This window comes from Microcaecilia unicolor, chromosome 8 (genome assembly GCF_901765095.1).
Source record: "Microcaecilia unicolor chromosome 8, aMicUni1.1, whole genome shotgun sequence".
Lineage (NCBI taxonomy): Eukaryota > Metazoa > Chordata > Amphibia > Gymnophiona > Siphonopidae > Microcaecilia > Microcaecilia unicolor.
In genome coordinates, this window is record NC_044038.1 from 132819352 (window position 1) to 132832459 (window position 13108).

A 13108-nucleotide genomic window follows, 5' to 3' on the forward strand; every position below is an offset into this window, starting at 1 on the left:
TCTCATACTTCTTCATTTTTAGGGCTTTTCATTTTCTCTGATATTCCTACAAACATATCAGGGTGGTTTACAAACTAATATTAAAACAAGAGAAAAAAAGCACCTCAATTCAATGTGCTAAGAGAGGAGAAAAGAAGGCAGTAAGGATGTCTGCTTGCTCCAATCAATCCACAACAGTTGTCACTGATCACTGTAGGCCCTTCTGAAAAAATATGTTTTCAAGGTTGTTTTAAATTTTGGAAAAGATAATTCTGTATGCAAGGTTAGGGGCATATAATTCCATAGCATAGGAACAGCACAGAAGAATGCACTATGATGAGTTGAATCTAAATTTGCAGAACAAGTGGAAGATAAATGCAAACGATCATTGTGTGCGGAACATAACCCCTAAGTGGAGTATGAAAAGTAATCATCGAAGTTAAATATGATGGGGTACTAGTATGGTACCAGTGTGGACTATTCTGAGAATATTATACTGAATTTGAAATTGGATAGGTAGCCAGTGCTGTTGTTTCACAAAGAGGACACATGATCATGCCTTTGGCATAGCAGTAAATTCTTATTGCCATATTTTGAACTATTTGCAAACATTTAATAAGATAAAGAAGGGGTCCAGAATAAATAACATTAAAATAATTGAGACTGAGATGGGAGGTAATGAGCGTATGCAGTAAATTTCTTTTGTGAATAGTAATTGAGATAGTAGCAGATACAATGGAACCATCTAAGAACCCAGAAGCACTTCTTGACTAATGGGCCATCTAAGTAACAAATCTAAGATGCTGATCAATTACTACTCCTAAGTACTTAAATTCGATGACAAGGGAAATCATCTTAGTGTCCAGTGATGGAGCTAGTGAAGGACAGAAAAGTCTATCAGACAGCCATATAGCTACGGTTTTAGCAGGACTGAGAAATAAATGTATCCAGCCTACTGTCACATCGACTGTTCCTTCTAAGCTGAGCGGAAGTCCATCAACTGCATTGCTGCCAGTGGGAGGCAATGCTTCAATATTGTGTTTTCAGTCAATAGGGACAGGCGGGGTCCCTGGAGTCCTGTAGAGCTTACTTGTCCCTCACTAATGAAAATGTGATAGTGAAACAGTTCCTTGCCCCCACCCCCACCACACACACACTCTGGCACACTCAGCTTAGAGGGGGGAACAGTGGTCACATCCAGAGATGTTTGAATCCTGGTAAGATCAATGCATAGTGGATCAAAATATCAGTGAGGAAAATGTCATCTGTATAATAAAATGCTTTAATATCAAGATTTTGGATATATGTAGTAAGGGAACTCAAGAAGATATTAAACAATAATGAAGCCAAAACTGGGCCTTTTGGGGACGCCACAGGAAAGGGAGTGACAAGAAAAGTTTGGTGATGAGCTAGAGACAGTAAATTCCTTTCAAAAAAGAAGAACATCAATTCAAAACTGTTCCTGTGATGCCAATAAATTCTAATCTGGTCAATAAGATGGTGTAGTCTACCAGGTCAAAAGCTGAGGAATGTCAAGTGCTACCTTTCCACTTGGAGGGAGACCTACTGTATGGTTAAAGCAAACCTTAGCAGCAGTGACAGGGAACTGTACTGTTGATGTTCAGTTTTCCAGCTCATAGCTCTACAGTTAACTAAGAGCCCAATATTCAAAGCAACGTAGTGTAGCAGCATCCACGACCTGGGTAAGCAGCACTGACCAAAGCCATCCACACATTTTCAGCAGCATTATCCAAATAATGCTGCTGAAATTTGTTACAGACCACCCCAGCATTAGCCAGATAGTGCTGCTGAAAACTGCTACAGATCACCACATTATTATCTGGACAGTGCTGCTGAAAATTGCTACAAGGCACTCTAGTATTATCCAAATGGTGCTGCTGAAAATCGGTAAGGCCACCCCAGTATTATCTGGATGATGCTGCTGAAAATTGCTACAGACCACCCTTCGTTATGCAGATTATGCCAGTGAAAATCACTACAGATCACCTGTGGGCTACATCACAGCAGGAGGGTGGAGTCTGTGAGGTATATAACTCTGGTGCTTTACGGGTTGTATTATGACATCTGGGGGCGGTGCTCTGCAACCCACGCTTGGAATAGAGTCTCAATGGTAAGCAGCTAAAATATGTGTTTATATGTTAGGTAAAATGATTATGGAGATATAATGGACAAGTGATGTGTTCACGTTTGTTTTTATTGGTTTCATGATGTGTTAGATTTTGGTATATGGCTCCTCCTGATGAAGGAAGCACGAAATGCAGTCTCGCATTGAGGACCATAATGAGTAAAGACAATCAGCTGAAGTGAATTATTGTGCACGCATCTTTTTGACAGCCTTCCATGGGCAGAACATTGTTCTTACTTTGAACTGTACCCACACTACTTGTGAGATAATGATGGGACTAATACATCCAAGAGTGTGATAAAATTGGATTATGGATTATGCATGAAGTTTTTGAACAGCAGCTTTGCCTAATGACACTTTGAGATAAAAGATCTCTATCACGGACTATGCGAAAGCAAGAAGCTTGTTCTCTGTTCTGTACTATACATGATGTGCAAGTTAAATGTATCTATATATAGGGTATACAAGGTTTGAATGATGGTTGGCGAGTGGTTGTGAATATCGAAGTTTGTTATGAGGGATTGTGGACACATGTTATTTAATAAATAATAGTTGTATATCAATGGTAGTCCGGAGTACATTGAATGAATGCAGTTAAAATTCAATGCCAAGAAGTGCAGAGTGATGCACATGGGGTGCAGAAACCCAAAAGAGAGAGACTGAATAGGAGGGGAGAGATTTGTAAGCTCATCTCAGGAGAGAGACCTTGGGGTGTTGGTGTCCAAGGATCTGAAGTTGAAGAAACAATGTGACAAGGCGATGGTCATGGCCAGAAGGATGCTAGGCTGCATACAGAGGGGTATAACCGGCAGAAGAAAGGTGGTGTTGATGTTGGTGAGGCCCCACTTGGAGTATTGAGTTCAGATTTAGAGACTGTATCTTGCTAAAGATGTAAAATAAACTGGAAGCGGTGCAAAGAAAAGCTACAAAAATGGTATGGGATTTGCGTTGCAAACCGTACGAGGAGAGACTTGCCGACATGAACATGTATACCTTGGAGGAAAGGAGAAACAGGGGTGACATGATACAGACGTTCAAATATTGGAAAAGAATTAATCTGCAAACAAACCTTTTCCGGAGCCGGGAAGGCAGTGGAGCTAGAGGACATGAATTGAGGTTGAAGGGGGGCAGACTCAGGAATAATGTCAGGAAGTATTTTTTCACAGAAAGGGTGGTGGATACATGGAATACCCTCCCGCTGTAGGTGGTGGAGATGAAAACGGTATCGGAATTCAAACATGCAAGGGATAAACATAAAGGAATCCTGTTTAGAAGGAATGGATCCACGGAATCTTAGCAGAGATTGGGTGGCAACACCGGTAATTGGGAAGCAAAACCAGTGCTGGGCAGACTGGGCAGACTTCTACAGTCTATGTCCTGATCGTGACTGAATAGATATGGATGGGCTAGAGTGTAAATTTTAAGGGGCTTCGACGTTAGCTTCAGAACCTTTAGTACAAGAACAGTGCTGGGCAGACTTCTACGGTCTGTGCCCTGAGAATGGCAAGGACAAATCAAACTCGGGTATACATACAAAGTATCGCATACCATGTAAAATGAGTTTATCTTGTTGGGCAGACTGGATGGACTGTACAGGTTTTTATCTGCCATCATTTACTATGTTACTATGCTTCTAAAAGGTATGGACAGTCAATGCTATTTAATAAACAAAGGAGTCACATGATCAAATATTCAAGCATTCTCAAGGAGCCAAATTGCTGTGTTTTGTAGTGTCTGCAGTCCTCTAATCTGAGAGCTTGAAAAACCTGAATATACTATGTTACCATAGTCCAATCTAGAGGTAAACAAAGCGTGCAGTCATGTCTGCATTGCTGGTTCATTTAAGTAGAGGAGTGTGGTAGCCGTGTTAGTCCACTCTTAAGGTTATCAATAGAAATCAAACAAAATAAAACATGGAAAAGAAAATAAGATGATACCTTTTTTATTGGACATAACTTAATACATTTCTTGATTAGCTTTCATTTAAGTATCCCTTAATTGATCATAACTGTCTCGGGAGCTAAAAAGCCCTTTTGGTGACTGAGGATATTTGAGCCACCAAAGATAGAGCGGAGTCAATTTCCACCCCCATTATCTGGATAATGATGCTGTAAATGGCTACAAACCACCCAGCATTATCCAGATTATGCTACAGAAAATCGTTACATACCACCCTGGTATTATCTGGATAATGCAATTGAAAATCATTGCTCAGATTATTGTGCTGAAAATCACTACATGCCACCCCAGTATTATACAGATGGTGCTGTTGAAAATTGCTACAGACCACCCCGGGATTACTCAGATTATTCTGCTAAAAATCATAACATGCCACCCTAGTATTATCTGGATAGTACTAATGACAATTCCTACAGACCACAACAATATTATCCAGATAATGCTGTTGAAAATCGCTACAGACCACTCCAGTATTATCCGGATGGTGCTGATGAAATTGCGACAGACCACCACAGCATTATCTGGATAATGCTGCAGAAAACCACTACATACCATCCCAGGATTATTCAGATTATGCTGCTGAAAATTGCTACATGCCAACCGGTGTTATCCAGATAGTGCTGCTGATAATCGCTACAGACCACCCTGGCATTATCAAGATTATGGTACTGAAATTTGCTACAGACCACCCTGGTATTATCTGGATAGTACTTCTAAAAATTGCTACAGACCAGCCAAGCATTATCTGGATAATGCTGCTCAAAATCACTACAGACCATCCTGGTATTATTCAGATTATGCTGCTGAAAATTGCTACATGCCATCCTAGTATTATCCAGATAGTGCTGATGAAAACTGCTATAGGCCACTGCAGTATTATCCAGATAATGCTGATGGAAATCACTACAGACCACAATGGCGTTATCGAGATTATGCTACCGGAAATTGTTACAGACCAACTGGTATTATCTGGATAATGCTGCTGAAAATGGCTACAGATCACCCTGCATTGCCACATTATGCTACTGAAAATTGCTACAGACCATCCCGGCATTGTCTGGATAATGCTGCTGAAAATCGCCACAGGCCATCCCAATATTATGCGGATAGTGCTGATGAAAATTGCTATAAACCAAGGCAGCATTATCTAGAGAATACTGAAGCAGTCTGGGGGCAGAGACTCAGCCCAACCAGTGGATATTCTGTGGTGGTATCTGGATAATAACACTGTCCCTGAATATTGCTATCATCTGGACAGTGGCGGCAACTGGTGCCTTACCCAGATATTCAGCTTCAAATATCTAAATATCATCTGACACTGAATATTCAGATATAACTTTAAGCTCTATAGCCGGCATTTTAAAGAAAAGCCAACTGTGGAATTGAAATATTGCCTTATAAGTCTCCTAGGGAGCTTCTCTTGGATTCAATATTCATCTCCCATTTGCATTATCTTGATTGATAATATTATTAAGTTACTTTTTAGCATCTCACACAGCAATTGTGCAAGTATTTTCAAACTGTGAATCACAGCAGTTTATATTAAAAAGCAAAACAAAGTTTCTCACCTATGGAGAAAATGCACTTCACTCACCTTTTCCAGGTATGTATAACTCCATACTTTTCCATCTGCAAAGGTGCGGGATGTTATCCTGCCTTGCTTGTCAATCTCTGTCCTTTCACTCATGGCTCCTCTTTGAAGACCAGACAATCGTCCGTTGAAGAAATAGGAGACATTGACTGGGGCAAGCCCACTGCTTGGGAGCCACAGAAGTGGCCGTCCCAGCTGATCATACACTATCCTCAGCGTGAATTTGCGGTGATCATCGTAGACTTTCTCAGTATGTGAATTCCGATCAAAATCAATGGACAATAAATTCCTTCCATGAACCTGTGGTAAAGCAAGAAGTTAGTGTCTCAGTATCTAAACAATTTCTCTTCCACACCTCAGGCTTTTTCTTCCTCCTCACTAGTGTTTGGGTAGGAAGGGCTAATATAATGATGCTCAAACTTTGATGTCTTAGGATCAGTTGGTTCATCCAGTTTGCTCATTTGTACCGCTCTTGTTTGTGGTCATAGGTCTCATATTATTTGTCACCTCTCTCCCCTTTCCACGTCTAAGATCCCTAAATATATAATAAAATATGAAAATACAATAGTATGTATCTTAATTGTATAGATTGGGATTTTAGGGGAACACATGATTTATTAACCAAGGCTAAAAAGTCCACAAAAGTGGAGGAACACCAGAATCCCACAATGAAATCCAGAAAGAGGGAGGAGTGGGAAACGGATGATGTCTCTTCAAAAACAAACCATGGAACACTCAAGCATTGAAGAAACATTCTTTATTGATGATAGCTAAAGACTCGACATGGCACCGTGTTTTGGCTAAACGTGCCTGCTTCATCTGAATGGATATACTGGCGTATGCGTTGTACTGACTTTTCCACTTCATTTAAGTTTGAACACCACCAATGGAACTGTTTACTTATGATCAGCCCCGTCGCTGACAATGTATCCATTCAGATTTTTTTGGAAGCCTTTGTCTAAAGGTCATTTTAAAGATCACTTTACCACAGCCTCTTAATCGAACTCCCAGTTCGCAATATATACATTTTTTACCACATTTCCACCATGAGACTCCTGAGGCGCTATTCTAGAAAGGGCACACACCTTATATAGGATAGCGTTACCTGCTGAAGCCTGGTGTAAATACTGGCATTCAAGTTAAGCTCATTTAGGCAGTATTCTGTAATCCTGTGCATAACTTTTCAGAATGCACCCAACATGCCCATGGTCACACCCCCTTTTGATATATGGGCCATAAGAGTTAGGCATTGTGCCTTATAGGATAGTATACATCCAGACGTGTGCGTAAATTGTAATGAGTGCCAATTAACATCAATAATTGGCTGTTAGCACCTAATTGTTGATGGTTCAGAGCTCATTATCCTATTTATTTGTGCGCGCTTCTTGGAAGCGGGTGTGCAACTTTAGGCACCAGGGGGGAGATTCTATATATGGCACCTACAAATATGTCACTGAAATCAGTGCCGACTAAGCGTATTCTATAATCAGTGCCTAGATTTCGGTGCTGGTTATAGAATACGCTTAGTTGATATTTCAGTGCCTAAATCTACATGCATCCATTTACACCAATGAAAATGTGGCATAATCCCAGCACAAAGATTTAGGCGCACTGGGCCATATTCTATGACTAGGTGCGTAAATTTCAGAATGCCAGTGAAATGCCCGTCTCCCTGCCCATAACCACTCCTCTTTTTGCCTGCACGCGTTAGAAGTTCAGCGCACATCATTATAGAATACGCTTAGCGAGTTGTGCGCCTAAATTCTAATCAGTGCCAATTAGTGCTCATTATTGCGTAAGTGCTGTAATCAGCGCTCATTAGTTTGTTAAGCTTGTTAAATTATGTGCATTGTTATAGAATCCATGCCCCCGTCGATCTCTAGGCATGTCGAATCCAGGGGATAGTGGAAACATGCATGATGCATTTATATGATGTTTTATGTGGTGTTTACTATACTACAAAACAAAAAAAAAACAACTTCAGTGGTATGTGTACTGTGGTTCAAAGCATTTTAATGTATGGGCGCATGATGTAATGTGATAAAACAAGTTGCTTACCTTCTAAACCATAAAACGTATTACAGACACTGGGGACCTTTTACTATGCTGCGGTAAAAAGGGCCCTGCACTAGTGGCAGGGGATGCTTTTGCTACACACCGAGATCCTTTTTACTGCCGTGTGTAAAAAGGCTGAAAAAAGACAAGGCCATGTGGCAAGATCGCTCTTATTGCATTTTCTATGTGTGAGGGGGGAAGCACTTATTGCCACCCATTGAGGTGGTGGTAAGGGCTCCTGCGCTAACGTAACCGGGTAGCGCGCGCTGCTGCCTGATTACTGCCAGGTAACCTCCTACAGAATATTTTTGAATATTTCCGCTAGTACCAGAAATACCACTCACAGGGGGTGGAACTACCACTGGCCCCAGACTGATGTGTGGTAAGCTAGTGGTGGTCTTACCATCGCTTAGTAAAAGGGCCCCATTGTGCATTTGCACATCTATCGAAAATTTTAACAGAGTTAGAATTACTTAGAAAAGACAGTTTTGAAGGCTGTATGTGTGTGGCTGCTCTTGCTTGCTGAGTTCTTTCTTGCAGAATTTCTTGTTGCTTTTCTCTTGACTCTTGTCTGAAATGAGAAAGGGTAGCTGCAGCCCATTTGAATTTCTTAGCCAGTTGTCCAGTGGCCAATTGATTGGCATTGGATCCCCAGCATACCCATGCAGGAAGCAAGTGGGAGAAGCAGAACACTTTCTGGTGGAGCTCAGCATTACTGTTAAGGTCTGGTGGCCATTCAATCCTGCCCCACCCCAAATACTCCAGATGATAATCCCAGAAGAGCGTTGCAGTCAGTGCAGGCTAAAGGAGAGACACACTGTGCTGAAGAGCTTCAGGGTTTGAATTCAGCCTCACAAGCTATTAGTGGTAAAATAATTGTACAACCATTCGGAAGCCTAGGAAGTGGGTGGTAAGCAGGGAGACCACAACTGGTGATGTTTCTTCTGTTAAAGCTAGGATTCCTCCCCCTAAAGTTCTTTCAGATACTAGGGACTGAGAGCCAGTCATGTCCACAGGTAAAAAAGGTTGCCCTGGAAGACTTTTGGAAGGGTATTTCTAGAATCAAATCTATTCTTTGTGACTATTTCTGTAACAGACTGTGCCTAAGTTAAGTGAGCTGGATGGCAGATTAAAAGAACTAGAAAGCCAAGTTCAGAGTATGAGATCAGAACTGGCAATGGTCCAGGAGATGGGGACAACTTTTATTAATGACAGCCTGCTTTTACATCTTAAATTGGAGACGCTTGAGTAGAAGTTGGAATTTGAGATTCTCAACTTCCCCAAGACAAGATTTTGGATCTTAAAGAACTATGGATTACAGTGGTGGAAATAAGTATTTGATCCCTTGCTGATTTTGTAAGTTTGCCCACTGACAAAGACATGAGCAGCCCATAATTGAAGGGTAGGTTATTGGTAACAGTGAGAGATAGCACATCACAAATTAAATCCGGAAAATCACATTGTGGAAAGTATATGAATTTATTTGCATTCTGCAGAGGGAAATAAGTATTTAATCCCTCTGGCAAACAAGACCTAATACTTGGTGGCAAAACCCTTGTTGGCAAGCACAGCGGTCAGACGTCTTCTGTAGTTGATGATGAGGTTTGCACACATGTCAGGAGGAATTTTGGTCCACTCCTCTTTGCAGATCATCTCTAAATCATTAAGAGTTCTGGGCTGTCGCTTGGCAACTCGCAGCTTCAGCTCCCTCCATAAGTTTTCAATGGGATTAAGGTCTGGTGACTGGCTAGGCCACTCCATGACCCTAATGTGCTTCTTCCTGAGCCACTCCTTTGTTGCCTTGGCTGTATGTTTTGGGTCATTGTCGTGCTGGAAGACCCAGCCACGACCCATTTTTAAGGCCCTGGCGGAGGGAAGGAGGTTGTCACTCAGAATTGTACGGTACATGGCCCCATCCATTCTCCCATTGATGCGGTGAAGTAGTCCTGTGCCCTTAGCAGAGAAACACCCCCAAAACATAACATTTCCACCTCCATGCTTGACAGTGGGGACGGTGTTCTTTGGGTCATAGGCAGCATTTCTCTTCCTCCAAACACGGCGAGTTGAGTTCATGCCAAAGAGCTCAATTTTTGTCTCATCTGACCACAGCACCTTCTCCCAATCACTCTCGGCATCATCCAGGTGTTCACTGGCAAACTTCAGACGGGCCGTCACATGTGCCTTCGGGAGCAGGGGGACCTTGCGGGCACTGCAGGATTGCAATCCGTTATGTCGTAATGTGTTACCAATGGTTTTCGTGGTGACAGTGGTCCCAGCTGCCTTGAGATCATTGACAAGTTCCCCCCTTGTAGTTGTAGGCTGATTTCTAACCTTCCTCATGATCAAGGATACCCCACGAGGTGAGATTTTGCGTGGAGCCCCAGATCTTTGTCGATTGACAGTCATTTTGTACTTCTTCCATTTTCTTACTATGGCACCAACAGTTGTCTCCTTCTCGCCCAGCGTCTTACTGATGGTTTTGTAGCCCATTCCAGCCTTGTGCAGGTGTATGATCTTGTCCCTGACATCCTTAGACAGCTCCTTGCTCTTGGCCATTTTGTAGGGGTTAGAGTCTGACTGATTCACTGAGTCTGTGGACAGGTGTCTTTCATACAGGTGACCATTGCCGACAGCTGTCTGTCATGCAGGTAACGAGTTGATTTGGAGCATCTACCTGGTCTGTAGGGGCCAGATCTCTTACTGGTTGGTGGGGGATCAAATACTTATTTCCCTCTGCAGAATGCAAATAAATTCATATACTTTCCACAATGTGATTTTCCGGATTTAATTTGTGATGTGCTATCTCTCACTGTTACCAATAACCTACCCTTCAATTATGGGCTGCTCATGTCTTTGTCAGTGGGCAAACTTACAAAATCAGCAAGGGATCAAATACTTATTTCCACCACTGTATGTATCTGAGAGACAACTTAAAAATTGGGAAACCTGAGGAGATAGCTGTTTCTACATTGTTCTACCTCCTGATGGAATGAGATGGAAGGAGAATGAGATGGAAGGAGCAATGGACACCTTGGTTTCCATAGACAGTTTAGATATTTCTGCATTATTAGAAACATCATCTGATAATACTACTAATAGAGCTATAGTAGCCATTTTGAGTTTTGAATCTAATAAGTCTGCTATATTTTAAAATGCTTTTAAATTGAACTTGGCAAAAAGTGACTTTATTCTTCAAAGAAGCTAAGAATACTCGAGTCTGGAGAATGGTTTTTCTCATATATACAGTGCTGGAAATAAGTATTTGATCCCTTGCTGATTTTGTAAGTTTGCCCACTGACAAAGACATGAGCAGCCCATAATTGAAGGGTAGGTTATTGGTAACAGTGAGAGATAGCACATCACAAATTAAATCCGGAAAATCACATTGTGGAAAGTATATGAATTTATTTGCATTCTGCAGAGGGAAATAAGTATTTAATCCCTCTGGCAAACAAGACCTAATACTTGGTGGCAAAACCCTTGTTGGCAAGCACAGCGGTCAGACGTCTTCTGTAGTTGATGATGAGGTTTGCACACATGTCAGGAGGAATTTTGGTCCACTCCTCTTTGCAGATCATCTCTAAATCATTAAGAGTTCTGGGCTGTCGCTTGGCAACTCGCAGCTTCAGCTCCCTCCATAAGTTTTCAATGGGATTAAGGTCTGGTGACTGGCTAGGCCACTCCATGACCCTAATGTGCTTCTTCCTGAGCCACTCCTTTGTTGCCTTGGCTGTATGTTTTGGGTCATTGTCGTGCTGGAAGACCCAGCCACGACCCATTTTTAAGGCCCTGGCGGAGGGAAGGAGGTTGTCACTCAGAATTGTACGGTACATGGCCCCATCCATTCTCCCATTGATGCGGTGAAGTAGTCCTGTGCCCTTAGCAGAGAAACACCCCCAAAACATAACATTTCCACCTCCATGCTTGACAGTGGGGACGGTGTTCTTTGGGTCATAGGCAGCATTTCTCTTCCTCCAAACACAGTGAGTTGAGTTCATGCCAAAGAGCTCAATTTTTGTCTCATCTGACCACAGCACCTTCTCCCAATCACTCTCGGCATCATCCAGGTGTTCACTGGCAAACTTCAGACGGGCCGTCACATGTGCCTTCCGGAGCAGGGGGACCTTGCGGGCACTGCAGGATTGCAATCCGTTATGTCGTAATGTGTTACCAATGGTTTTCGTGGTGACAGTGGTCCCAGCTGCCTTGAGATCATTGACAAGTTCCCCCCTTGTAGTTGTAGGCTGATTTCTAACCTTCCTCATGATCAAGGATACCCCACGAGGTGAGATTTTGCGTGGAGCCCCAGATCTTTGTCGATTGACAGTCATTTTGTACTTCTTCCATTTTCTTACTATGGCACCAACAGTTGTCTCCTTCTCGCCCAGCGTCTTACTGATGGTTTTGTAGCCCATTCCAGCCTTGTGCAGGTGTATGATCTTGTCCCTGACATCCTTAGACAGCTCCTTGCTCTTGGCCATTTTGTAGAGGTTAGAGTCTGACTGATTCACTGAGTCTGTGGACAGGTGTCTTTCATACAGGTGACCATTGCCGACAGCTGTCTGTCATGCAGGTAACGAGTTGATTTGGAGCATCTACCTGGTCTGTAGGGGCCAGATCTCTTACTGGTTGGTGGGGGATCAAATACTTATTTCCCTCTGCAGAATGCAAATAAATTCATATACTTTCCACAATGTGATTTTCCGGATTTAATTTGTGATGTGCTATCTCTCACTGTTACCAATAACCTACCCTTCAATTATGGGCTGCTCATGTCTTTGTCAGTGGGCAAACTTACAAAATCAGCAAGGGATCAAATACTTATTTCCACCACTGTATATACTGATTTTCGGAGCATCGTTGGCTAAGCTGGCTTATCTTTGGCCGGTTCCAAGTTAACCAGTCAGTGCTGAATATTGGCTTGGCTGGATAAGTTGGAACTGGCCAAAAATAAACCAGATATTCAATGTCAGTCACCAGAAATGGCCCAGCATTGAATATCCAGGCTCAGCGCGGACCACGAGATGCAACATGCCTACCTTTCACAGTCTAATTATCGGCCCCATAGTAACATAGTAGATGATGATAAATAAAGACCTGTATGGTCCTTCCAGTCTGCCCAACAAGATAAACTCATAACATATGGTATGGTGCAAGGGTAGAGGTATGCCTTTTTGTTTGGGGGGAGCCAAACTCCGCCTCCAACCCAACCCATGCTCTGCCCCCAGCTCCAGCATCTCCTCTTACCTACCATCCCATACATCCAGCATCCTTCCCTACCTTTGAGCCCCTCCACTTTTCTCTTCACCTCCCCCGTAGTCTCCAGCCCTTCTCTCCCCCTCCCCCCCCCCCCCGCGACATGTTTAGAGCCTTACCTC

General features: G+C 42.6%; 1 protein-coding gene across 1 annotated transcript in view; it reads right to left on the reverse strand.

Annotated features, from left to right (window-relative positions):
* Positions 1-13108, reverse strand: part of TENM2 (teneurin transmembrane protein 2) — a 1250894-nt gene that overhangs the window by 63737 nt on the left and 1174049 nt on the right. Inside the window, exon 25 of the mRNA XM_030212543.1 lies at positions 5679-5975. Within this exon, the coding sequence (XP_030068403.1) occupies positions 5679-5975 (297 nt within the window). The remainder of the gene's footprint in view (positions 1-5678; positions 5976-13108) is intronic.